This window comes from Brachyistius frenatus, unplaced genomic scaffold (genome assembly GCF_029030835.1).
Source record: "Brachyistius frenatus isolate BFR_SWC_R1_liver_20210118 unplaced genomic scaffold, ASM2903083v1 Contig_156, whole genome shotgun sequence".
Classification (NCBI taxonomy): Eukaryota; Metazoa; Chordata; class Actinopteri; family Embiotocidae; genus Brachyistius; species Brachyistius frenatus.
The window spans coordinates 62,992-90,979 of record NW_027210755.1 but is presented as its reverse complement, the minus strand read 5'-3'; the positions used below and the strand labels follow the sequence as shown (position 1 = coordinate 90,979).

Genomic DNA, 27,988 nt, shown 5'->3' with positions numbered 1-27,988 from the left:
GCAAAGATTAGATTTCAGTAAAAGCTTTTATTACCATGAATGCTAAAAATCCATTTGAAATATTTGAGAAGTATAAATCACACAGACTTTTATAAAAGACAGTTTTAAGTAATTCTGCTCACAATACAGGTGATATATGAGGAAGCTTATTTTTAGAAATCACAAACGGCATTACAGCATCCCTTCCTGTTGCACAGGTCCTGCATTTTCTTTAAAAAGCCACGTAACACTGCCCCCAACAGATTAACGCTATAAAGCACAGAAGAACGTGTAGACGTCATCTAAACACTGTAGAAAACACCTATAAAAACATTCATCCTCGTCATTTACATGTTTACAGTGTAGCTTAGGTAAACAAAAACAAACAGAAAAAAAACCAGTGCATTGTGAAGCTTAAAAACGGGTGTGTAGATGTCAGTGCATTGTGAAGGATCGCTAATTGTAGCCTTGATGTAGAAGGTCTGATCGGTTTAAACTCCGGTGACATTGATGCGCTCACATCGTGAGAGGGGGGGGGGGGGAGGAGGAGGAGGGAGGGAAATCAAAGGATCTGCAAGCGGTTTCCCTCCACTGTACCAGGGGAGGATTACATCACCGGTTTGGAAGTGGGATGACCGAATGGGAGAGTCAAGCAGGGGGCAGGACGTGCAGCGGACGGACTGGAGGGCTTACAGGGTGTCAGCTCCTTGTGAAGCTCAAAGTGCATCCACATCGGACCCCTGAAGTCTTCAGGACACACGGAGGTCAGGTCCAACCCCGAAACAGAAACGTAAGCCGGCTTCGCCTCCCTCTCTCGCCGCGGACATGTTTATCGGGACCGCATCGTCCAGCTCTCCTGCATCCTTTGCTTTAAGTGACGTGAGCGGCTCGATGCTTCTCCTCATGCGTGTTCCTAAAAGGCACCATCTGCAATGTTATAAAGATACATGCAATTAAGTGACATAAAACCCGCATGAATGTGGAGAAAGTTTTGACATTATTTCTAAAGGACCACCAAATGCGGAAGAGTAAACAAATGCATGTTTCTTGTTTTTCCTGTGAACATATCTCACTTATTTGATAGATTGCCCCCCCCCCCTCCCCCCGCCCCAACTTTTCAATCGGCAGTAACCAAAACGATAACATTAACGAATCAAAAGTGGATTAAAATAAATATATAAATAAGGATTGTTAAATGTGAAGTAAATCTAATTCACAACCAAATTAGTTTGCATTTAATGCGCGTACAATTTTGCCATGGAATTAAATGTGTGTGTGATTCGCAAAACCACCAACTTGCAGGCCACAATAAACACTGGACGCTTGATAACTGTAAATGTAGGGCAACTAAAAGTGTCTGTTTCGATGTCAATTTACAGGCAATTTCTAATTCCCATTATTTTCACTCGAGCGTTAATTTGTTTGTGCGTTTGGTGCTTGTCCACAGCTGCGGTGTTGTGGTGTGGAAATCATTCCAAACAAAAGAAGAGAAAGTATTTGAACAGCTTTAAACGACTTCTCCGAAAGACCAAGACAACTTGAAAACTGTGATCTTTCCTCTCGTGTTCGACGCACGTCTCCGGTTCCTGCGCGGTAACTCGACGCTGACACATCAACCGGCTGGCTGCATGTTTGAATGACCTCACGCACCCCGGACGGGATTTTAAACCCGCTTTTTCTGTGACGACTTAACGCGTTTGCAGAGACGAAGTTGAGTCTTCCATATCTGAGCTGTTCTCCCGCACGGTTGGATGGAGGTCAGACAAACTCGAACCTCGACGCTAAACCCGCGCAGGTGACGTGACCCCCCCCCCCCCCCCCCGTTTCCTCACCTGTTGCTGGTGTTTGCAGCCTCGCGCCCTACAGGTGTCGCCTCGAGACGAACAGCACGAGCACGGTGAAGTGTACCGCGATGCACAGGAACCCCTTCAGGGGGCCTCGCCCGGTCACCACCGCCGTCCCTCTGTCCACGCAGCCGAAGCCGACGTCCGTCTCCGCGGCCGTCCAGCTTTTCTCCAGCTGGTCCCCGATCCTCCGCAGGCGCGAGGCGAGCAGCTGAGCCACGGAGCACGGCGAGGGTCGGCGGCCGCTGCAGGTGGAGTCACCCGGCAGCAGCAAAGGCTGGTCCATCGGCAGCCAGCACATCTTCTCCGACAGAACAAGCAGTCTTCTCACTTTAAGTCTTCAGGATATATGACCCTCCTTCTCTCATCAAACCTTAACTGTGGGTTATTTTCTCTCCCCTCCTCTCTCTCTCTCTCTCTCTCTCTCTCTGTATTATTCATCGCAGAGTCACATGGTGAGGGGTTTACATCATCTTCTCCCATAAGAGAGACGCGACGGTTAACTCTTGAATCTCTCCCGTTTGGTCTTTTGTTGTGGGGGGGGGGGGGGGGGGTTTCTAGGACATCGTGTTCTCTTGTCTTTTGTTTGCACTGCAACGACGTGCGCTTTGTATTGTTTTTCAAATAGACCATAACACAAATATTGAGAATCAAATACTTGCATTTTCTATACATTTAGATTACCCGCTGTGGCCACAGAAACCTTTGTCACCCCTGAGAATCCAGGCGTCTATAATAAAACTGCGGAATAAAAAAATGTTGCGGAACTCATGTTCATGTTGCCCGTGTCCCTCCTCGGACTGTTTATAGAGAAGGGCCCGTGTTTGTTTTGCGTCGGTGCTCGGTCGGTGCCGAGCTTTTATGGCTTTTACCTGCTGCTTTGTACAAACAATACCTTCCGTATTGCAACACTTTAAAGTCGCATTGAATCAATAATGACAGAGAAACATGGCAGAGAACGAACTCGTTACGTTCAGGCAGCGTTGGAAAAAAGAGTTGACGGGTCAAAAAGAAGAGCAGCGACGTGGCTGTGCTCCTTCCTCTTCCCGGGATGTCCCGGGTCAGTCAGGACAGAGAGACCGGGACGATCTCAACAAGGACTTTAAACCCTCAAAACCAAAGGAAGACGCCTGCGCTAAGGATGAAGGGTGTGTCGGAGGAAGAGGAGGGAAATCCGCAGCAGAGACGGAGGATCAGCCCGAGTACGTGTCCCTTGCTCGTAGTTTGCTGGACGGGAGGACCAGTCCGCTGCTGAACAGGATCCAGGAGGAGAGAACCAGGAGGAAGAGGCAGTATCAGGACATAACCGATGTCTGCAGAGCATCCCTGCAGCAGCAGCGTGAGAGGAAGGTCAAGAGAGAAGAGGAGCTGGTGGATCGACTCATTCAGGATCTGGTATGAAGATCATGATGATAATAATAATAATAATAAAACTTTATTAGAAGAAATGCAGCTCAAAGGGCTTCACAGCAAGGGAATTACATGCAGTATTTCACATAAAAACAGATATAAAGGAACATATACAAATACAGAAAAGAAATGAGATGCGTGAGAACAGATAAAATGTATAAAAATATACAAATATAGAGTTAAAATATAAAATAAGCAATATGCATTTTAAAGGTGCGGTAGTTCAAGTGCAAGAGAACTTCAGGGGTAACTAGTTAAAGGCTGATGTAAAGAGAGATGTGTTTTGAGCTTTCTTTTAAAGGTATTAACTGAGCCAGCTTCCCTGATATCTAACAGGTAGTTTGTTCCACAGCTTTGGAGCGTAGCTGACAAAAGCTGAATCCACAATTTTCTTTCGGCTGCTGCTGAGAACCTCCAATAAACCAGCAGCAGATGATCTCGGTGTTCTTGAAGGCTCATCGTTATCCAGACAGTCAGAGATGTAACTCAGTCCGAGCCCATCAAGAGCTTTGTATGAGGAGGAGGAGCTTAACGTCAATCCTGTGTGTTACAGGCAGCCGGAGCTGGACTGACGTGTTCTCTCCTCTTGGTTCTGGTTAATACTCGAGCTGCAGAGTTTTGGATGAGCTGAAGTCTAAATGTGATGATGGTCGACCAGAATCAGCCCGTGTTTTACGTGCGACGTCATTCTTTCTTTTGCAGAATGAAGTCGAAGACATTCCTTTCTTTGACATTGATTTGCCGTACGAGTTAGCCTTGAAGATATTCCAGTATCTCGGCTGCACTGAACTCGGCCGGTGTGCTCAGGTAAGATTTATAACGACTCCGCTGAGGAAAATGAACAAACAACACGCATACAGATCCGTGATGCCAACTTTCCATCCTTCTCGTCGTCAACGAATCCCACGTAGAGATCAAAATCCGTAATGTGATTCTCATCTCTCAGTCCTGTCTGTAGCTCTCAGGTCGACCCACCTTTGGCAAATAATGGTAATGTAATAAATAGCTAAAAAACAACAACAACAACAAAAAAAAAACAGTACACGCAGATTCTGGTATATCTGTGATCAGCAAATAAAATCGGTCGAGTAGGAACTGCTTCATTTACACAAGTGGAAAAGTTTGTGAACCACGACTGTAGATCAACAAGTGCAGTCGTCATTTGTTTACATAAATAGTTAATTATTTCAATATCTAGGCTTGGTTATAGTTTATAGGCTGGGCTATATATTTTGGAGGCGTCATAAAACAGTTTGAGTTCCAGGGCTTGTAAAGAAAGTAGTAAGTAACAACATTAACAATCTGCTACATTACAGAGAAATACAAACTGTAATAATGAGCTTTTATAATATAACTTTTCCAAGTACACACACAAACCAAGCTGCCTGGCAACAACAATGCAAACAGCAGAAGCAGTAATGGTTCTGAATGCGTTGGAACGACCAGCGAGGAGACTCAGCAACTTGTTCCTTCATTTCAGCAGTATTTTGTATCTTAATCTAATAGTGTGTCGAGGCTACGACCAGATCAGTGACGGCCAGGCATAAAAAGAGCTGCATCCCCCGGTGTCTGACCAACTCTGCAGGGACGAGGAGAGGCTCAACACGCACATAATGTTGCCTCTAGTTCTTTTTCTGGGTGCAACATGTGGATAACTGTTGTACTGAAACTTGGGCTCATCTGCACACTGTGGCTGGTTACACAAACGTAATCACAGCTGTGTGCTGCTAATGATACTTCTCACGGAGAGCCAGTGGTCCTCCGTCACCCCCAGGTTACCCACAAGGCCACCTTCCTAAAGCTGAAGGCTCAGCCGGTAACACGTGTTTCTTTAAGTTATTTATAACGTCTCTGACAAAGATTTGAGGTTTTTTTTGTGCTTCCTGCAACTGAACAACAAATGAAAACGTGGTCAGCTGAGACTTTTCACATTGACTAACAGTTGCATATTCTGGGGCAGCACTACATCCTAATGATTTGTTTTGTTTCTCCGGTCTCTGGTTTCTCTGGAAAATATTCACACTCTGCATAGCTTGTTGATATCAAGCTTTAGTTTTAAAGTCCTTAAATTACAGTTCACTTGCTCTCCCTCCTCCAAACAGGCTGAATTGCTCCGGATAGCCTCACTACTTTACGTGAGCTAATTTGGTCCAGATTAGTAAATGACATTTTGTGCGGCAGCGCTGCAGAATGAGACACACGGAGTCTATTTGGCAGGCAGCCGGGCTCGTTAAGGACAAATAAGTGATGTAAGCTCCTAATGTATGCTGACTCAATCGGCAGTCACACCGTCCAATCTCCTCCCAGGTGAGCAGGGCATGGAGAGTCCTCGCAGAGGACGGCGTTCTGTGGTTCAAGATGTGCACGAAGGAGGGTTACCATCCGAGTGCCAGCGTGTCCGACTCCCCCTGCTGGAAGAGCACGCTGCGAGACTGCAGGAACGCGGCGAAGACTGTGCGCGCCAACTGGAAGGTCAGCGGGAACTCTTCGACTTCAGTGAAACACACACTCGATGCACAATTCACCCAACAGCACATCAGTGTAGAGCTGACAGAAGAACATGGACTGCAGGTCTCTGATTTGTAGCTGCGATATACTTTAACACAATGAACAACACTCAAAATGGGAGTTTAGCATCATAGCAGGCAGTGATGGGAACTTTGTCTTCTGGTTTTAACGTGGAAGAAAAATATATGAAAGATGTTTATTTTGAAAGCCAACCAAGTGACAAATACTCTACTTAAAACTCGTGCTACAACGGCAAATAGTCCCGTAATAAATCAGCGTTAATATATTTTGATGTTATGATTGCGTTTTCTGTCTAGAATCGAGTGGGCTCCATCAGCCAGCTGCAGTTCGAGTTGGGGAAGGTGTTGTGTGACGTCAGCTCCTGCGACAACTTCGTCTTGGCCGGGTGAGTTTGAAGGTCAGCTCTGACATCTGATGTGTGTTAATGTTCACTGTGAGTCTGACAGCTCATATACTCTCAAATCATCCGCCTTGTTCACTCTGTCACTGCTTATTTTTCCATACAAGTCTCAGTGGGAAATAAATCTCGGTCATAAATATTGAGATTTATCACTGGACGTTTAATTAAAAATGTAAGACAACCAAACCTTTACATGAGGTTGTTCTGTCTGAGTATAGATGCATCTGAAGGCTCTCTCAGCCACAGAGGTGATATTATCGAAATAACAGATAATGAACCAGATGATTTATAGCAGTAATAGTGAGTTGTGCCACCTGCATAATCTTTTCGATGAAAAAAACAGCACATTTTTGACAAGTAAATCTTTTGTTTTCTTACAAGTAAATATACGAGGAAGTTTTTAACATTTTCACGCAACAATTTCAGATTTAAGGAGTAAAACATGGTCAGTTTTTAAGACTATAAGCAAGTGAACATTTTCAGAGCAGATATGAGACAGTTTAAATAGATGACATTTGTTACCTTCAGCATCAGCAGAAATGGTCAGAGATACTTAATATTGTCTCATTTTGTCACATTTCGACCCTACTAGCCAGAGTAGTTGTGAGGGAAGAGTCGATGAACTGCATCTTAAATAAACCTTCCTTAAACTCGCCGGGCTGAGACAGAGATAGACTGCGAGGGACCGCACGGCCTCGTAAACCCACGAGGAGTTGTGCAGCGTCTCCCGGGAGTGATGTGATCAGATTCCCCTCAGTCCTGCAGCGTCCCTGCGGAGAACGCAGTATGTTTGGATCGTTTCATGTCCGCAGATGTAGGACACACAACACCAGAACAGACATGAAATAAATCACCTCACACAACCCGAACATGCTCTTCAATCCTTCCTGTTATTAACAAATTCATAATGTCAATACTTTTCCCATTATTGGTATTTAAAGGCTAATCCAGCTAAGTGAAAGTACTTGAATTTGTTTATCTAAAAAAATAATCAATGGCAGTTAAGTGTAATCAAGAATTATTCAATTGGGAGCCCAAAATCTTATTAAAAAAGCAGTGGAATGAGATTTGGCTCTTAAAAGGCAGCATGGGACACACATCATTAACCTGACAGCTGCTGGAGGCACACAGTGACATACGAGGTGTGATCAGAAAATCCAGAGACTGTTTGAGTTGCACAGGAGTGATGTGCCTGCAGCAGGATGAAGCAATGGCTTTGTGAAGTCGGTGTTCGGGTTACGTCACTTGATCGACATCAGCACCTGAGTTACACACGTTTTTATGACCACCAGTATGTGTGCATTTGTGATTGCATCATCAACCTGAAACTTGAGTTAAATCTGGTGAGTAATGGTGGCGGCAGCGACGATTGTGTCATCACGGGAGTTTTAACGCACTGTGAGCGACGCATGTTGGAGAAGCCAAATGCCATCTAGTCACGGTTCAGGCTGTTTGTTCCCTCAGATGCAAAACTCAGTGTTGACAGTCCAACCCTGGTGGGTGAATTCGCAGTACTTAACCCCGCAGCTGTCAAAGAACACCCACCTGGCTGCTGCGGACCTGATGCCCCTCATTCGGTCTCGGACAGTGACGTTCTGCTCCTCTTGAAGCGTGAATGTTTCGAGGTGCTCATTGCTTCATTGCTGTAGATTTTCTGAAGCATTTCAACGGTCTTTGTTGCAGATTTCTTGAGTTTGACATTTGATGTGCTCTCTTCTCATGTTTCAGTTTCATGGTGAAATCACAAATATGCACCTGCAAGTGATCCCAAAAACATGTGTAACTCAGGTGCTGATGTTGATCAAGTGATGTAACTTGGAATACTCCTTCATGAAAGGTTTTCCTCCCCTCTGCTAAGTGCACATCACTGTGCTGCACTCCTTTCATGCGTAACGGGAGCAGTCTCTAAACTTTTTGATTGCGCCTCATAAAGGCCAGATCTGCTGAGGCTCGCATGAAGTTTCCAGTAAACGGGGGACAAACTTTTCTGCACATACAAGTTTGATTTCAAAGTTTTGATGGATTACAAGGGTGAGATACATCATCCTGTTAATAGTTGGCACTGTGGTGATGTACCAATTAAGTGAAAGTGTGTATTCCTATTGTCTACTTCCTGCCAAGTCCTGCGAAGCCAGTCACACACACACACACACACACACACACACACACACACACACACACACACACACACACACACACACACACACACACACACACACACACACACACACACATGAAAACCCTCTGTCAAACTCGCTGTCACTGGGTGACACACTGCGGCTGCAAGGCGGATACTTGCTCAGACACGGTGGCATCTGTGGAGGTGGTAACTCTGGCAGTTGGTCCTCTCCCGCAGCGAGGGCTCATCGACTCGGGCGAAGAGCGAAAGAGAGGAGGGGGGTCGGGTGGGGGTGTGAGTGTGGGGCGGGGAGGTATGGGGGGGGGGGACGACAAAACAGAAGCCTGTTGAGTGTGAGCGGGTGGCTGTGTTGTTACGTATGGACGGGAGATAAAGGCAGGGCTGAACCGCTGATATGAGACGAGGAGAGGAGAGGATGTACCAGAACAGAAGCTCACATCTCACTCGGTTAGATAGATAGATAGTTACTTTATTAATCCCCAAGGGGAAATTCTTTAATTAAATGAAATGTTGCTCGACATGTTCAGTCATTAGCACAGCAAGTCCAGTTGTAACAGCACAGATGTCCTACTTTTGTTAGGTATTGATATGAAATGAAAGGCCAATGGAAGCATCACAGCTGGCGTATCTTTGTGTCAGTTATGAGGCCATTAACACAATATATTTCATTCACAATTAAACACCCTGATTCCTTTCTCAGTTGGATCATTTTGGCTGTAAAATGTCCAAAATGAATCAAAAATGCCCGTTAGTTTTCTGTAGCATATTTTTCACACATGTTGTCGTGCCAACCAACTGCGCAAAACCCAAATATGTTCACTGCACACTGACATATATCAGAGAAAAGCAACAAGTCCTCATATCAGAGAAAAGGCCTTTTTAGCTTACATATTGATCACTTATCAAAAATAGTTGTGGATTAATTTACAAATTATTTTATCCACTACTTAAATAGTTTATTGATTAATCAATTTGTTGATTGACAAAAAATTACTTTAAAATTAATTGTTTAAGTGATTGAGCACCAAAAAAAAAAAAAAAAAAACAAACAAAAAAAATCTGTTTACAGCTTATTAAATGTGAAAATTCCTTTTTATGTAAAAGTGAATTGCACACCAATTAATGAACCACTGTCCTGCTATAAATCTCAACTATGATCTTATTTGTTTTCAGTCATAATGCCAAAGTTTTAGAGCTACATTGTGTTACATTGATACACAGTGTAGTCCAGCAGTGCGGGGGAAAATGTTGGACATCGTTTCGCCCAAACAACACCACTGTAATCCTCAAAAGAACATGCAACAACGATTTTAGAAAACCAAACAACAAGTCAGAGTGAGATAAAGGAGGACGGCGTGAGAGGGGAAGTGACTCAGTGGGTGACGTCGGGTAGAAAAAACTTCTCAGCCTGCGACCAAGAAATGGGCAACAGTTCTGGTGTCGTGTTCATCAACCGAAACATTGGCTTGTTTTGTATTTCAGGTACACGTCCGGTGACGTGAGGCTGTGGGACACGCTGCACTGGGACTCCACCGCCTCGTACCTGAAGGCCAACGGTCTGTCGGCTAACACAGACCCTCGACCGCACGTTACTCACGTCCAGGTCAACAGCACAGTGGCTGCCGCTGCATATGAAGATGGTGAGTATATGTGTGTGTGTGTGTGTGTGTGTGTGTGTGTGTGTGTGTGTGTGTGTGTGTGTGTGTGTGTGTGTGTGTGTGTGTGTGTGTGTGTGTGTGTGTGTGTTCATATCTTTGGAAAATCATGATGTTTTAAATGATCAGTGAGCAATGTTTAGTCTTGCAATGTTGTGTGAAGGCAGCCGAGCTGGTTAGATTAAAGGACTAAAGGTCTGTGTTTGGGTGAAGGTTGTGTAGATCTGTGGAGCACAGAGACAGGTGGGGAGCCCATCCATCACTACCAGAACCCAGGGAAGATCCAGGCTTTGTCTTTGAGCCCCGACAGCCCTGTCCTCGTCTCCGCCTCGGGATCAGACGTCCGGGTCGACTGCGCTAATGACTGCGGCTACTGGAGGACAATCTGCCGGGCTCAGCTGCCCACGACTGTGAGTCAGGCAGTTTGATTCTTCATTTGTATGAAATACCTCATACTGACCTGTTTTTGTGTTTATCAATAGATTCATATCACTGTAAACTGGATGTCTTTGGGTTTTTGACTGATGTCCACACACAACAAACCCGACTAGGTCAAACCCTCGCATATGTTTGGACCGGGCATGCAACACTAGAGGGCTTTTAGTTTAAAACATATAGTCACAGTCACTCAGTCAGGGTTGGTGTTAGATTGGTTCAGCCGTACTGTGATTGGTAGTTTAACGACCCTACTCCTAATCCTTCAATGGAACAACCAATCACAGGTAGAGTGTCCCTCCCACTGATCCAATCTAGCACAAGCCTGAACTGACTCACTGACAGACATTCGTGTTTGTAACATCGGCCCCACGGTTGTGTTTGATAGACGTCACTTCGGGTCGTTGAAAATGGTGATGGCCATATTTTATACATCAATGCATTCATGAAAATAATCTTCAGTAAATTGTAGAAAATATGGCGTAATGAGAAACTGAAAATATGTTCATAAAAATCCTTAGAGGAATTTGTTTATTTCTTTTCCCAAGTAGTTTTTGGAACTAATACATTCAAAACTCAGGCTACACTACAAATTCATAAACCAATGAAATGGAGTTGATGAAGTTCCTGTGCATCCTGATTCTGTATCACTAAAGTGTGCCTCCGTCTTGTCTCGTCTCCTCCCGTCCCGTACGGCAGGTCGAGAGTGTCGTCTTGGTGCCAGGCAGCGGGCAGCAGAGCCCGCTGGCGGCTCTGGCAGCAGGCGAGGCCGTCTACCTGTTGGACCCCCGGGAGGAGGAACCACGGACGCTCCACTCGGTCTACGGTCATCCTGTCACCTGTCTGGATGCCTCCGACTCCCATGTTGCTTTTGGGGTGAAGCGCACAGGCTGGGCCATGCACGACGGAGGCAACAAGGTGGGTGTCCGTTTCTCTTTCCAGTTTCTTAACATTAACTGATGTGACCACAAAAACACGAATAGCCTTCTCTTCTTGAACAAGAGTGTACAAAAGTTTCTGTTGGGTCTAGTTAACCATTCTCTGCAGAACTGAGACGCGTTTGTATATTGTTAACAGCGGGCACTTTTCTGCCTACTCCGGCCACTTTGATCTGTTTTGTATAATCCAACCAAGACGTAGTTTTGTTATCACTTGCATTTGTGTAAGCCACACTTACAAACAAGCAGGGAAAGTTATTTAATCAGAAAAAAAAAATGCAAATCTCAGCATTAGTCTTAAAAAACTGCTACGGCTATGACTAATAATAATGATAACAATAAGGAATATTAAGGAATCTTTTTACACAACCTAAAGGAACATGTTCCAAGACTGCTCCTGAATGGAGCAGGTGGAAGCAATACCTTTCATGAGTAAGTATACCAACTTATGTTGCTTCATCAACATCAGCACCTGAGTTACACATATCTTTGTGACTGCAGGTACGTACACATTTGTGATGTCGCCATGAACCTGAAACTTGAGGAGAGAGCACACGTCGGATTTTGTGTCAAACTCTGGAAATCAGCAACAATCCTTGAAATCCTTGAAATGTTGTTTTAAGTGATATTCATGTCATAAGAGGGGCAGAACGTCACCGTCCAAGACCGAAGAAGGTCTTTATCCATTTGCAAGTCCAGCAGAACACATTGCATTGTAATATTTGGAGAACTTTCAAAATAACATAAATTAATCACTTATTAGGCAGCAGGTCAGCACATTAGTTTAAAGCAAAGCCAGCTATTTATTAACAGAAGTAAACATCCAAAGTAGGAATCCTGTAGAGCTCAAACATCACGAGGCGTTCTTAACCAGGAATAAGTTTGTATTTGTCACCAAGTGTTTTTGTAATCCTTTGATCAACAACATACTGTGATGCGGATGTAGTCCATTATGGAGGAACCGTCTAGAGTTTGGATGTTGATGAACTGATGGAGCTGTTTGGAGGTTTTTGCGGTGGGTGGAATTGAAAAGTCTTTGAAAGCCAAACAAACCTACAGACAACCTTGAATGTTGACCAGCTGGAGGACAAAGCCTCCCGACTCTGCAGCTGGATGTTCGATTGAAAAAAGAAAAAGGCTTCCTTGACCTCCCTAATTCAAATGAAAGGTTTCCATCAGAGTTAACAAGGTCGCTTGTGCTTTCAACAGGTGCATAATGAAAAAATGGGAAGTTGAACAAGGCAAATAATTTGGTTTGCTCAAATCGAATTACGCACGCCGTCTTGTTCGAATGCTATTCATTGAGGGGAAAGCAGGGAGGACAAAGATGTTGGCATGAGGCCATTATCAGTTTAATCACTGGCTCGTAGCTGAAATGCCCATCTCTCCATCGTCCTAAATGAATTCAACTCTTTTGGGGAAAAGACGCCTCCTCCCTTTGAAATGTGGAGCACAAATCTGATCTTCAGAATTTTAGACGCTTTGCAAACAATCACAGTCCATCTGTGTAAATGTAAACTCATGTGATCAGTGTTACTTTGTGTCCCCTTGGACACGGTCCCCTCTGAAATAGATGCCATGTACCTTTGGATGATTTGTTTATAGTGCAGACATGTAGCTTAAATAGCAATAAGCCCTCTTTGGACTGTGCTCTTAATTACGACAGCCTTCAGGTATATTTTGAGAGAGTGTTGTTTCTTGAGCTGCCTCTGTTTGCTTCTAATAATACTGCGTTTCCAAGGACTTCACGCTCTTAATTGACTCTGAAGCCTTTTAGTTAGAAGCTACAAAGAGCCATGAGACTCTCTTCTACTGGGATCAAGAGGCAGCAAGTCAGCAGTCTCTGTGCTTTCAAGTTTACTTCATCAAGTTATTTTTCTAAGTGTTGATGGATAACAAATGCAAAGTAAGCTTGATTTTATTTTCTAAAGGTAGGCGTCATTCGTAGTGAAGTGTGGTGCTGGTGGAGGGGTCGCTTGGGAACCACACCCATGGGCATGTGCGCAGCAATCTGTTAGTGACTGATAGGTTTTTGGCAAAGCTGCAACACTGACATCATCCCTGCAAGAAAAGCCCAGTTGAAGTACCAGAGCACTTTTTCAGTGGCAGCACTAAAGCACCACATAGTGGACCGAAGGGAGACGAGCAGGACGGTCTCACTTCATGATGAATCACATCTATGTTGGTTGATGTAAAGGTGACAGTTTTCTCCTGATTTTTTCTGTTATCCCATTAAGCAACCATAGAGAGAAACAAGTTGTTAAGATTTTGATTCAGTTTGGGCCCACAGGGAAAAGAGAAAAGTACATTTGTTTAATTTGAAATGTGTCAGGTTGGTCAATTTTAGTTGGCTGAGTGGACTGTTTTAGATTTATTATGTTTCATTTTGATGTGAAATGATTAGTTGGTTAATCCGTTAGTCATTTGGCAAATAATTAACTGTCAACTATTTTGATTGGAGTGGATTCATTGTAGTAAAACTTCGAGTCTCTGGTTTTAGCTTCGAAGTGTGAGGGAAGTCATTCTGTTTGTCTGTTTGGTTGGACAGCTCAAGACGTGAAGACACCACCCTAAACTCTGGGAAACTAGGATGGGGATTTGTTTCTGTATTTACCAGCATTTATCGACAAAAGGATTAATCAGTTATGGGAAAAGAGAATAATTTGTGAACCCAGTCAATGATTGCCATCAGTTTCAGTTTCATCCCAGTGGAAACCTACCTGCTGCTTTGTGAACTGCAGTTCTGAAGTCTCAAGTTCGGCATTTTGGGCATCACCATCTTGTTTTTTTAGAGAGAGAAGTGAATTTTTTGGACGAGCGAGGGGTACATCTTACTGACCAAGCCCGCCCACCGATAGTGGAAACCTGACTGCACCCGAGGCGTGTCAATCAAACACACATGCCTCTCTTTGAGGCCTAAAATCAAATTTGTTATGGACTCAGAACTCTGATCAGAAGGAGTGATTTTAGTGAATTATTTCATAATGACTTGTGGAAAAAATGTATTGACTTTGTATTTCATGAGAGAAGTTTACAACTTTTAGATGGGAGTCTACTGGAGCCAGCCCCTAGTGGCCTTCTGGCACTTCTACACTGCCTTTGTTTTTCAGACCTGGAGTCTACGTCCATTTTTAAATACAGTCTATGGTTTTATCCCAAGAATTGAACAATATTCTTATTAGTGTAGTTTGCATTTCTACTAACTGTTACAACTTAAAATCCCCATTTGAAGTTGACCCACATTATTGACTGCTTTTCTTCAAATTCTTAGAAAACTTACGGAAACAGCTCAAGAATGTTGCTTATGTAGCTGCGTCAAATAATTTAATCTATATAAACAATTAGTTTTGACTCGAGTTTGTAAACACAGTTCATCTCAGACTCCTGATCCAGCTGAAATAATTATTATTATCTTCTGCCTTAAAAATAAAAAATAAACTTTATGGATGAAAGCCAATAGTTCCTTTCCTCAGAAACACTGCATTTAAGATTTGAGTCATTTGACTTTTAAAGTCTCAAACTTTCTTGTTTCCAGATTGAGACTTCTCTCTCAATTATGCTACTTAATGATTAGCATACCTCTCTTACTAATTAAAACATCTTACAAATTTAATTAACTTGTTTGTCACTCTTCCATCAGCAATTTCCGACTGCAGAGAAGACAAAGCATGATTTGTCTGCAGCCATTAGTAATGCCTTTCGTAAGAAAACATATGCTTCATTAAAATCTGTCAAGAAGCATGAAGGTGGTATCCAAGGAAGTCATCTCACACCTTTTTTCACACACAAGTGTGAACATATTCATTTGCAGCATTGTGACTCAATTGAACTGAACCACATTGCCATGTTTTTGTTAACTTGATTCAGACTCGTTGATGCAGTTTTGTGAATAATCTGAGTTTAAAGTACCAAAGCTGCTTACGGTTGATGATATAGAAAGATTATTTCTCGTACTGTGGCCTGTATTGCTGGTGTCGCTGTGTGTGTGTGTGTGTGTGTGTGTGTGTGTGTGTGTGTGTGTGTGTGTGTGTGTGTGTGTGTGTGTGTGTGTGTGTGTGTGTGTGTGTGTGTGCGTGCGCGCGTGTATGTGTGTGTGTGTGTGTGTGTGTGTGTGTGTGTTTGTGTGCGCGCGCGTGTGCATGCGTGTGTGTGGTCGAGGCAAGTCTCCAGATCCTCATTACTAGTTGCCTTGCTCTTGCCAGTGGAGCAGGGGCACCCAGGCATCCACCCAGCTCGTGGCTCTGCATTTAACTCAGGCTGGCGTCGACGCTGGCAAACTATCTGGTGCAGTGGATCTACCGCAGAGCACAAGTGCTGTCAGAAAACCTGTCATCTGCTCATTGCCGAAAGTTCAGAGGGCTGCTTGGATGGATGGATGAAGGGTTTGATGTGCAGTATGTGTGAACAGAGGGTTTATAGATGGATGGACATACAGTTGTAAGATGGATGGAGGTATTATCGCAGTCCACACTGCTTGGAAACTAACAAACAATTGGAGGAGATAATCACTTAATACCAGTGAACTGTGCTGTCCAAGATCGTTTAATAATTGAAAGTAGTCCTGAAGTCGTTATAGTTCTAGTACTTCTGGTTTCAAGACATACTGCTTAAAATATGGCTTCTATAGCCTTGACGTGGGTGTTTTACAGACATGTTCTAAAAGTAACTCAACTAAAGACAAATCAAATCAGCAAAAGGAAGGTGAAATTGACTTGAATTAAGTCAAATGATCTGCCCGAGAAAACAATACAAAAAGCATCTTAGATATCAGCTTCAATACATTGGCCCTTTTGGCAAGGGTGTGTTGAGTATACCTGCTGAATGAATAGGCATGAAGGACGAGTGGAAATATTCCCAAGGATCAAAACATTACTCTGTGGCTTCTTGGACTGATGTAAAAAAAAACATTTCTGGGTTTTACTAAGCAATATTATTCAGACAGCTTGATAAAACTTCTTTTTTTAAATTTTTTTTATAAAGTCTGTGCTGTTCACACTCAACTAGCTTGCAGGTCTTGCTTCATTTCAGTCAGCTAAACCCTACAACAATGTGAGTATATAATAAGTGAAGAATTTAAATTTGACATTGATACTCTCCACAAACATGGCCTGCACAGCAGAGATCGGGGAGTGACAAGTAAATCCTACCTGTGAAACACATTAAGGTTCCACCTTCCACGGAGATACTGCAGGGGGTCGTGACATTTTTGGTTGATTAGACAATTTTGCACATTTTTTAAAATATTTTTTCCCCACAATTTTTTCCCCACAAATGTAAATGTCTTTAAATACACATTAACATGAATCCAACATATTGTAGCGAATGAATAAATGGAGGCAGAAGATGTTATCTTTCAGTCAGAAATGGACACATTCAGCGACACACAGGAGCTCTCTCAAGCTGGACACCGGTTCACTCACAGCGTGAGACTAGCCTGGACCTGTCCCTCCAAGCCTCCTGCACTCCTCCAGTTTAATATAAAACACAATTTTATACAATATATATAGTAGGGGGTCCCTGCTCCATGTCTCTATCAGTTTGGGGGTCCTTGGCCTGAAAAATGTTGAAGACCCCTGTATTATAGAACTGTTCAGTGAGCAATGTGAGGGCAGGGAACCAACCACTGTGACTTTTCTTCTGCAAGAAACCTACCCCCCCTATCCTACCCCTACCCACAATGCAACACTCTTACGTAATTATTCTAGTGCCTTAAATACATTGATGGTGCTGTTGAGGAAAAACTTTTTTACCCAACAGCTATCTCATTAGATGACACAGGGCCGGCTACTTTGATTGATTCATCTCGCCTTTTCTTTAGTTAGTCTGGGAAACATCCAAGAGCTTCTAACAACAAACCACTAATGAGCCAAGCTGCTCAGCTAAACTGCTCTTTGGGATTTGACTTTTCTTGTTCCTTTGCTACGAGCATCTTGTTTGACCCTGGAGACAAATGCACACAAGCCTCTGTACAGCAGTGCAGATACAATGAGGGCGAGAAAGTGCTGTGTGAAACTTGGTGAGTGTCTGTACGTGAGGAGCTGCTCGGTAAATAATGCAGGAGTCTGCTCTGCCCTTTGGGATGAGTTGGAAATACAAACTAACACCAAACACCAAACCTGCCATCGTCATGCATCTGGTCCAATGTGCTAATCTCTGTTTGTCCACATGTCTAAACCAAATGTAGCTCTGAATCCATATTTGTTTGAGATGTGGGTGTTTGTGTGAGACGGGGAGCCAGCAGTCTGCGGGTTTTCATTCGACCCATTCATCTCAGCAGGTAATTTCACCGCTCAGTTCCTCCCCTCTCCCTGAATTAATCAGTGAAATCAGCTTTTGTTGGAGTGACAGCCTGCAGATAGTTGGCCCTACCATGGCCTGTGTTTTCCCATTCCTGGTCTATGATACAAGATTAATTAAAAAACCAAACCAAATTCTGCACTCTGGCCAAGTGTGTTCAACAATACAGGCAATGGCAACATTAAAGGTTTTCTCAAAGGTGCAGCAAATAATTACCAGATTTCTCATCTGTTTAAAAGCATTGCGAATAATCACATTAACATCCCGGTACAAGCCACCATTAGAGTTTCTTTTGTCTGCGAGCCTCAGTGGAGCTCCAGCGGGTGCATTAACCTAACAACTCCTCTAAAGTCACGCTCACGATGAGTCTTCCTCAAAACAAGCTGCTGCTCTCTCTTAACAGCCCACAGTGTTATCACAAAACAGCTCCTTTGCCTCCCTCAGCGGCGTCTCTTCATTTCAGTGGGCGAGGTGGGCAGATATTTAATAGAAAACATCCTCCTAAATCTGCAGTGATTCATCGAGAGCAGCGGGCCGAACCTTGTTTCCCCCCTCTCTCCTGCTCAGTTCTTCATCCCCCTCTTCCTCCTCTTCCAAATCCTATCAATCTGTCAATTCAAAGTCCGGTGTGATTTGGGCTTTGCCCCGGGATGGTGCACAATTAAAGCTCTGCTTGGCCCAAATAAGGGCCACACAGAAACTGCTGGCACCTCCTCATGCCTTACATCACGCCTCTCATTTTTCCTACCTTGGAACTTCTTTATTTTTCCTGCTGTCTCTCCATCTCTCCATCTCTCTCTCTCTCGCTCTCTCGCTCTCTCTCTCTCTCTCTCTCTCTCTCTCTCTCTCTCCCTCTCCCTCCCTCCTTTGTCGTTTTAATTATTCAAAGACAAATTTTTGCCTGGCGGTTATCCTGTTTGTTCTGTCTCGTTTGGATGAGAAAACACCAGCCGATAATTGACCAATTAGGCGAGCTCCAGATGACATCATTGTGACTTGTATGAAGAAAGTTAACGGCAGCCGTCGAGCCAAAGGCAGAGCTTCTGTGACTGCAATTGAAGTTTGCTTTTAGCTTGTTTTGTCTCCAGTTTGAGTGCTGAAGTCCTGCTGTGCTTTTAACTTACTGGCAGGGAATGAATGCCGTTAGTTTTATTTGTTTCTTGTACAAGATATGATTGCAGTGTTATGGTCTGATATCCAATATCATCAGGAGTTCCCTTTGACAGCAGAGTAGATAATAAGGTGAGATCTTCATTGTAAGTTGAGGCTTGATTGTGAAGGATTTATATGTCAGGAGGATATTTTTATATATCGAAGCACATTTTCTGCAATTATATCCTCAAATGTGGGCATCAATCAATCAAATATATAGTGGAGACAGAATTTTACAGTTTACTGTCCACTCTGACATCAGTGCACTAAAACAGTGAACTTTACTTTTAATGAATTTAATGTATATAGATAACTATATATATATATAAAAAGAAACAAATACAACAAGTACCTTTTATTGAATTTCTCTGTAAAAAAAAAAATAGGCCAACACATACACAGATACCGATTTATCTGTCATAGGCCAACATCGGCCAATGAAATAGTCCGGCTGGTATATCAGTCGGGGTCTGAAATATCGAGCAACGTACAGAGAATTAGCAGACAGGAGTTCAGGGAGACAAAGAAGGACAGACTTGGTCTGAGTGTTCAGCTCTCTTTTAGGCTTAGCTGGTTTAATGCACCTTCTGACTGTAACTTGTAGTAAATTACAAACTTAAGTCCAATCTGAAGACAAACATTTAAAGGTAAAAATTGGTTTAACAACACCCTGGTGGCATGTTTTTTCTTTTTCTTTTTTTCCTCATAATGCTCAGTTCTATTGGTATTCACACAGGTTTTCATCTGCTTTTATGGCTCTATTCCTTCAAGTTAGATTGAAAAAAAACAGTCACTATGAAGTAAAAGAGCTGAATTTCACCTTTAATTTGAGTGTTTATACCAACATCAAAATTGGAGAGTATAAAGTATTTACTTGTTATAAAGGAGGATGTTAGTGGAAAAGTCGCTTTAAGCTGGACACGTTACATTCTGGATATAAAGTTTAAAAAAAACCAACAACAACAACATTATTCTTACTATTCACAGATTGTTTGTAACAACGGTCCACATAAAGTCTACAACACACAGACATTAACATCCACTAACAAGTATATTCCCAGGTGATGTTCAGTCAGGCCCTTGAAGCTCTGGTTGTTTTGGCTGTATATCTAGATTCATCGTCCTGCTGCGTTGTCTTAAAGTTGGTACTAAAAAGGGCTTCACTGTTCATCAAATTGTGACGCTTATACATTCAACTGAACTGAATTCAATTTTCCTAAAGAGTAATATGTGTGATGTGCGTTCTGGCATTTCAGATCCACGTCTACAACCTGGAGACGGGCAAACCGACGGTTTCCGTCGGCAACTCGCCGGGAGACTTCACTTGTATCAACCTGAGAGACGCCCCTCCTCACCTGCTGGTGTGCGGAAACAAAGACAGGAGGTAGGACGCAGAAAAACAAACACTCTCATGCAGATGGCGAACACAGAAAGATTACACGAGGACAGAAAAATGGAGCCAAGACGTCGTTCAGCTAAAATAGACTGTGTGTGTGTTAAATAGTTGTCCCAGTGACACCTGATGAAGGAGGCTGAGGCTGCTTGAAGTGGAGAACAGGTGTTGAGAGAATGTGTGAGGAGACAAGGCTCTATTCAGTTTGTGCGTTATTCACACTTCACACACTATGTGTTGCCTTGAAAAACAAACAAAAAGACAGGCATTGAAATACTTAGAAAACAGACGTTTTGTTCTTGAATAATAACGCTGCTGCTCTGTCTCCTCCATTACCTGGAAAGTGCTACAGAAGAAAAAAAAAATCTGTCTTGATTCCATCCAACGACGACAACAACTACGCACACATCATCCATGCATGCACGCACACTCGCCACATTGCTAACCTGGCTCTCCAGCTGAGGGAAAGACACATAAAAGAGCCATTTTCATCCATTCTGCACTTGTTAGCGGGTGCTGCAGAGCATGAGCTGGCAGGAAGGGAGAAATCGCTGGCGTGTGCTCGTCCAAAGCTGCCCCCGCTGTTTCTATTCAGCACCGCATCCATCTGGCTCTTAAGTGGTTGGCTTAAAGCGAAACACAGACCACATCATATTGTTTAGGTTCTGTTTTTTCTCTCTCACTTCTTACCACTACTGACTCCTAGCATCTGTACAAAGACAACAACAACAAAAAAGCTCAGATAAAGATGTTTTGTCTCGTGCCAAATAAAAAGGACTCGTTGTTGTTTGGAGTATAGTAGAAAAAAAAAAAAAAAATTCAGCAGCAGCATTTGAATGAATAATTCAGTGCTTTACTCTTGGACTTTGCTTTCTGATCATCTTTTGTCCAGAGAGGTACACACACTAGCTTGGCTCTTCCACTTTGGCCCCAGCTGATGCAGCACACAGTCGAGGACAAATGGAAATGGGGGGAGATTGAGGGACAGTCGGCAGACTTGGCCCTCGACAGGGTGGCTGCAGGCCAAAGCCTAATGCATCCCTTCTTTTTGTCCAAATGAGTTTTGTCCCTCTGTTTTTTTTTTGTGAGATCCAAGGAGCAAATGAGGGGAGCAGATAAGGGCTTTCTGGAAAAATGCCACATCTGTGTGAACGGCAACAATACGGGCGAAGAGCAAAATTAGATTTAGTAAGCGGAGGGAAGAAACATTGAGGGTCATACCTGTGGCTCTCAGTCACTTACCGTTAAGCAGGACGACAGCGAGAACACTTTGCTGGCATGTTGAATTGGACTCAAGTGTTCCCTGCCTGTTTAAAAACTTCATATATCTTCAGTGACTTTTCTTTCCTTGAGATGGCTCAATGAACAGCAGTGCCGGTCTGTTCTGAAGTCACTCATCCTCTTTGGTGCAGACTGAAATATCTCAACAACTACTTGATATTTTTCTATTGAATTTTGTACAGACATTTTGAGGATCTCAGAGTATATATATATTTTTTAAAAATACAGCGAAGGTGGTGGCGATGGCTCACAGAACACCTGATGATGTTGTGTGCACATCTGAACACAAGAACCTGAAAGCCCAAGTTCCAACAATTTATTAAAAAATCTATTCTTAGCAGCTGATGAATACCCGAAAAAGTAATAGCATCACTCTCAGCTCTACTCTGTGCTAATTAGCAAATGCTACTATACTTGGTATCTAAACTAAGATAAAGAAACTCGATATCCAGCATTTCTTTCATCAGTGTTTCTGAAATAATGAAGCGTGCTCCTGTGTTTTACAAATTCAAACATCAACTGAAGCACTTTACATGAGAGACTGAAACCTGAGATGTTTTTACAGACCGTGGACTCCAAAATGGCTCCTTTGCACTTGAACACACATCAGTCCACAGGTCCTGCACATTTCCTCACTCTGCAGGTTTCTTCACCTGCTGCAGAAACCAATTATTCATTTTATTCTCTGAGATCTTGTCCTTATCTGGAGCGGAGACGGTTACAGGTGATCCAAACCTGCAGGTTGTAGCTGAAATGTCTGCAGAGCTCCACATCACAAGGTGGAATCAGACCTCATTCTCAGGGTATAATGAGTGATGTCTTCTTCTAACACTGTTCAGGAGTTATCTGAGCCTCTCCCACACTTCTCTTATTAGGCACAGCTCCTCTTGATTAATGAAGAGGAGTCTGGCCAGTGACAGTTCACTGAAGACCGAGCCGCCTCCAGGATTTATGGTTCCCTGCGGTCTGCCAGTAACGTTCAGTCCTCATTGTTTAAACGTGCGCTTCCATCACGTAATGCCACTAAACAGGCAAAACTAACTGCAGATAACAAGTCCACTGTGCCCATTTAGCTATTTAAATCATTCTTCTTTAAAAAAAAAAAAAAAGTTTTGGAAGTGGAAATTAAATCTGGCCTCAAAGTGAATGTGATTATGGTAATGAAGTCTTGGAAGAAGGCTGAGCCTGGATGTTGTCATGTCCTGGATCCTTTCAGCTGCAATAAAGCCACAATGACAACAGATGGAGCTGAAGGTCCCCTGGGCTCCTGCTGCTGATGAGAGCCACCAAGCAAAAACCCTGCTCTTATTACCTTTTATCCACCACAAATACTGGCGCTTTAAAATGATTATAATAATCATAATCTCATCAAATCTTATTTAAACACTTACTTCAAAGCAGCATTAATGAGATGAGGATAAAAAAAAACAATTACATTAATTTGAATATTTAGTAACAGAAATACATGGGTTAAAAAAAGAATTTCACATAACATATCAAAAATGCAACAAGTGCAGCCAAAAGCATGCAGCTGCATTACAACTGCGTTTTACAGTGGAAACAAAAACCACAACCATCCAGTGTTTAAGAAGTGATACATGCAAGTTTACATTTTTTTCTTTACTTTGTGACATGTGATATATACGTGCAGAAGGATTATTGCAGTATTAATGTTGACAGTTTATTTTTATGGTTTAAATTGTTGAACAGTTTCTTTACACTATATTTGCTTTGTGTCAATAATGCAACCTGGTATTAAGCCAAAGCCTGTAAAACACCCATCAGTCCACTAGAGGGTGCCGCGTCAGTGTCACATTTAGATAATAGACTGTATAAAAAAAGTGGAAGTCGCTTCCAGGTCTGAAAAATGAGGCCAGTGTTGAAGTGCCTTAAACTGCAATACCACCGAGGTCCTCTAGGGGTTGATTCCAAAAAGGCTCTGGCTCCATAGACTCCCATTTAACTTCTCTAATGGATTACAAAGTCAATAAATTATTTCCAGGAGTCATTATGGTGTCATTTGCTTAGGTCATTCCGTCTTATTAGTTTTCTGACAGTCCATCTAAAAATAATCCCGTCATTAATTAGATATTAGGCCACAATGGGAGACATCATGGTTGGTGTTGACTCTCCCAGGGATGACAATTACGGGACTTCATGTTTAGGGACCAAAATCACGTGGTTGGGTTTAGGATGAAAACTACTAGTACAAGTAGATGGTTTGGGTTAAAATAAGTAATTCTACACACGTAACATGAGGTACTTAATGAATATCATATAAATGAAATCTTTCGCTCTACTGGAAAAAAAAATCTCACTTCTACTTTGTCTTTCTATCTGCTCATCCTTGACTTTTTTTTAAGTTGTTCCAATCTTAATTTGATCATGTTTCTATCCCCGTTTGTTACCATAATTTATTTTAAAGCCTCTTTATTTCAACATCAGCTCCATGTTTCATACGTTTTGGGTTTGTATCTGTATTTCTCATTGTTTCTTCCGTTTTTTTTATTCCTATTAGTTTTTGTAATCTTAGCTTGGTGACTGAAATTCTGAGGCCGTTGGCCTGATGACAGGCCAAATAAAGCTGGAATTCAAGCTTGCAATGACACATCTGCTTCAATTTCTATATGTCTTTGGTCTCTTGGCTGGATGTTGAAAAGATCCCGTGCTGCTCGGGGAGTGCTTCCTTCACAAAGTGAGAATAGTGTCTTTTTGTCTGTAAATGAATGCACTCTTTGACAAACTGTAGTCTCTCTTGTGCAATCTTGGTATTCGATCTCCGCCTCTGTTAGCAGGAAGTGCAATCCAAAATGGCCGTACTTCACTGGGAATGACTGATGCTATTGTACTCACTTCACTTATTATTCTTCTATTGCACTCACTTTGGAGCAAGACAGAAATCCTGTATTTGCAAATAGAAGCCTTACCTGGTGTTGCATTACCAACAATAATATGTGGACTATAAACACATATAAGTGTAATCTATCTGCAGTTTATGGCGAAATAAACAAGACATTTTTCAATAAAGTAATATGGATATTTATTCCTCTCCTCTTTGATGCAGGGTGAGGGTGTTCGACCTCCGAGCCGGCTCCTCCGTGGCGTCCCTGTACGCCCACCACCTGGGCGTCACCTCGGTGCAGGCGGATGACTGGAAGATTGTGAGCGGCGGAGATGAAGGCTTGGTGTGTGTGTGGGAGGTGAGGATGGGAGCGAAGCTGTGGGAGATGCACAACAGGTGAGACTTTTTCCTCTTGGCCTGTGAGACGATCTCAAGTGGTGCTTGAAAGTTTGTGAACCCTTTAGAATTTCCTATATTTCTTGCATGAATACAACCTAAAATTTCACATTTTTACACGAGTCCTAAGAGTAGATAAAGAGAATTCAAACAAATGATATACAAATATTCTACTTGGTCATTTATTTACTGAGGAAAATGATCCAATACTACATATCTGTGAGTGGCCAATGGGATGTGAACCTTTGATTTCAGTATCTGGTGACTTGTGTTTTTAGGGTTGTTCTCTGACCCACTTTCTCTTGAGATTAAGTTCACAGTCAGATGTCTTCACAGTTTCTTCTAGAATTCACTGGTATAATTCAGAGTTCATTGTTCCATCAATGGTTGCGAGCCGTCTTAAACCATGATACTACCACCACCATGTTTCACAGATAGGAAATTTTGGGGAAATGTTGTGTTTTTCCTTTCTCCTAACAACACTTCTTATTTCAATTTAAAAGTTATATTTTGGTTTAATCTGCTCACAAAACATTTTCCTACAGTTTTCTGGCTTGTTTAAAGGATCTTTTTGTAAACCGCAGACTGGCAGTTCATTTCTTATTGGAGACCAGAGGTTTTCTCTTTTTAATCCTGCCATGCACATAATAGTTATTCAGTGTTTTTTTCCAGATGGTGGAATCATGAACATCAACTACAGACTATGTGAGAGAGGCCTTTAGTTGTTTAGAAGTTACCCCGGGTTCCTTTCTGATCTCACTGACTATGACATGTCTTCCTCTTGAAGTGATCTTTGTTGGTAGACCACTCCTGGGGAGGATAACAGTGGTGTTGAATTTCCTCCATTTGTACTCAATCTATGGATTGATAAAGTCCAAACACTTTGGAGATGGTTTGGTAATATTTTATAGCCTGATGAGCATCAATAACTCTTTTTCTGATGTCCCCAGAAATCTCCTCTCTTCGAGCCATGATACACTTCCACAAACATGTTGTGAAGCTCAGACTTTGATAGATTCTTGTTCTTTAAAAAAAAAAAAAAAAAAAACAGCTCACTCGCCTGATTATCATCCCATTGACTGAAAACACTTGACTCTATTTTTACCTTCAACTAGACTGATAATTCTGGAGGCTCCCCACTCACAGATATGGATTATATCAAATATAATACTTTTCTCATTTGTTTCACTCGCTTCTTTTTTTTTTTTTATCAACTTTTAAGACTGATCTTTGCAGAATTGTAGAAAATTCTAAAGGTTTCACAAACTTACAAGCACCACTGAACAAATGGTCAGATATGATAAAAAATAACACTCGTGCAGTTTAAAAGTTTTCAGAGATGTCATCTGTTGTTGTAACACATCACAGTAGCGGTCCTTCCCTTTAAGATCAGAGTTAATTACAGTGTTTATCTAAACCCATTTCACCAATGAGTTCATCGTCTTGTGCCATAATTAAGATAATTGTCTGTGGTGAGTGGTATGTTTCTGTCATGGTTACACAGATATGTGTTACCTGATTTGTATTAACAAAGGCAAAGTTGCATTTAGGCTGTATTTCAGAGTCAGTTTAGTACCGCACAGGTTTTAATGATGTGAAAATGTAAATTTGTTGGGCTTCATGTTCACTGATCAATAAAAGATATAAACTTATTCTATTGGATAAATCCCTAAGTGACAACATACGTAAGCAACAGTGTGATTAATATGTTTGATATTGAATGTTGTTATGTCTTTGCTGCAGGCATCCTGTGAGGCTGGTACGCTTCAACACCAGCACCTTGGTAACGGCCAACATCCCCGACGACAAGTCGCCGCGGGGGGCCTGCATCACGGACGATGACCTCACAGCTCATCGCAGGTCACGATCTCCCTCCCACACTTTATTTTTATGTCTTGCCATCTTCTCATAATTTCATCTATTGATATTTTCATTTTTTCCACCTGCATTGACTTCCTCTCTGATAATCTCCTATATAGCGTTTTGTTCTTGTTATATGCTGTACATATTTATTCATTTCAGTGGGATCAGATTTCCATCCGTTCTGTCAGAAATCAGCCACAAAATGGGTGCAAAATAAATGTGCAAACTTTTGGAATAAATACGCAATTTAGTACCCTTTATTTGAGATCTTAGTAAATCAGGCTCTCTGGGTCTGCATCTTGTAGCAAATTCATTTTTGAGAAATTCTTGGAGAAATTGTTTATTTTAGGTAATATTCTTGATGTTTTTGTGGACAAGGCTGACACCACTTTCATTTCTGTAAATATGAAGCTACAGCCAGCAGCCTGTTGGATCAGTTCAGAATGAAGACTGGAACGGGGGGGGGACAGGTCTGGCTCGGTCCAAAGTAAACAGGATCCACACACTACATCTTGTTTGTACAAAAACCAAAGTGACTTCCTTTTGTCTCTGGTCCCGGCCAAGAAATAGTTTGTCCTTCCCATAAAATGCATTGTTTTTACACATGAAACAATGCGTTGTTAATGTTAGTTAGTGATGCCTTGAGGAGCTGAAAGGCAGAATTTATCAGCTTGGAGTTGAAACTAAGAAAACTGGCTGCAGCTGGAGTTTCAAATTGATCCTTTAAATGCTTTAAACATAGCTACAATCAAGGTAGTTGTAACACCTTGTGGGGTCGTAGTTAAGACGGCTGAGATCGAATCTCTTTCTCCATTAAAATCAATCATCCACATTGAAAATAAAGCAAGATCCCTGTCAGTAACGTACTTGTTTTTGTGCTTCAGACACAGGGGAGTCATCTGCCATTACGACTTCTCTGAGGACGCGTTGTCCCAGGATCACATCCTGCCCATCTGCAGGTCCAACTACACCGAGTCGCACGGCTACAACTACAACATCGGCCTGGCGGTGCCGTACGACAGGCTGTCCGGCTCCCATCCGTCTCACTGACAGTTTTCTAAACTGCAAATGGACTCGGATGTTGGACTGAAGGGACCAATAGCAACACTGATCCTGCATCAGTTTGATTCTCCAAACGGTGTCCTTTTATCTTATTAGTTTCCTTTTATCATGGTAGTGAAATCAAGACTTTTGGAAATATGATATGTCGTATATATGTTTGTAATTTACAGTGGCGAGTTCATCTGCCCAGTTGTTACACAAAATCACTGCCATGTAAACTATTGCTGTAAAGTAATTCATTTTTAATTGAAGTTTAGCCTCTTGTATTGGATTCAGTGCCGCTGTGCAGCATCTCGGCAATAAAGTGTCATATTTATACTTTATTTACCAAATAAGACTTTTTTTTTTTACATTTGTTATTCATTTAAAAAA

General features: G+C 42.3%; 1 protein-coding gene and 1 long non-coding RNA gene across 2 annotated transcripts; one reads left to right on the top strand and one right to left on the bottom strand.

Moving 5' to 3' along the window:
• Positions 1-7: 7 nt before the first annotated feature.
• Positions 8-2,292, bottom strand: LOC138631429 (uncharacterized). The gene is made up of 2 exons (XR_011311718.1): positions 1,812-2,292; positions 8-906 (listed from the first exon to the last, which is right to left on the bottom strand). It is a non-coding gene; the product is annotated as an uncharacterized lncRNA (long non-coding RNA).
• On the top strand, positions 532-27,939 carry fbxw8 (F-box and WD repeat domain containing 8). Its single transcript, XM_069716363.1, has 12 exons — positions 532-769; positions 2,270-3,218; positions 3,936-4,040; positions 5,541-5,705; positions 6,059-6,147; positions 9,785-9,942; positions 10,171-10,367; positions 11,092-11,310; positions 20,036-20,163; positions 24,518-24,691; positions 26,435-26,551; positions 27,439-27,939. Exons 2-12 carry the CDS (start codon positions 2,772-2,774, stop codon positions 27,602-27,604), a joined length of 1,965 nt encoding a protein of 654 aa, XP_069572464.1. The 5' UTR covers positions 532-769; positions 2,270-2,771; the 3' UTR covers positions 27,605-27,939.
• Positions 27,940-27,988: the final 49 nt, after the last annotated feature.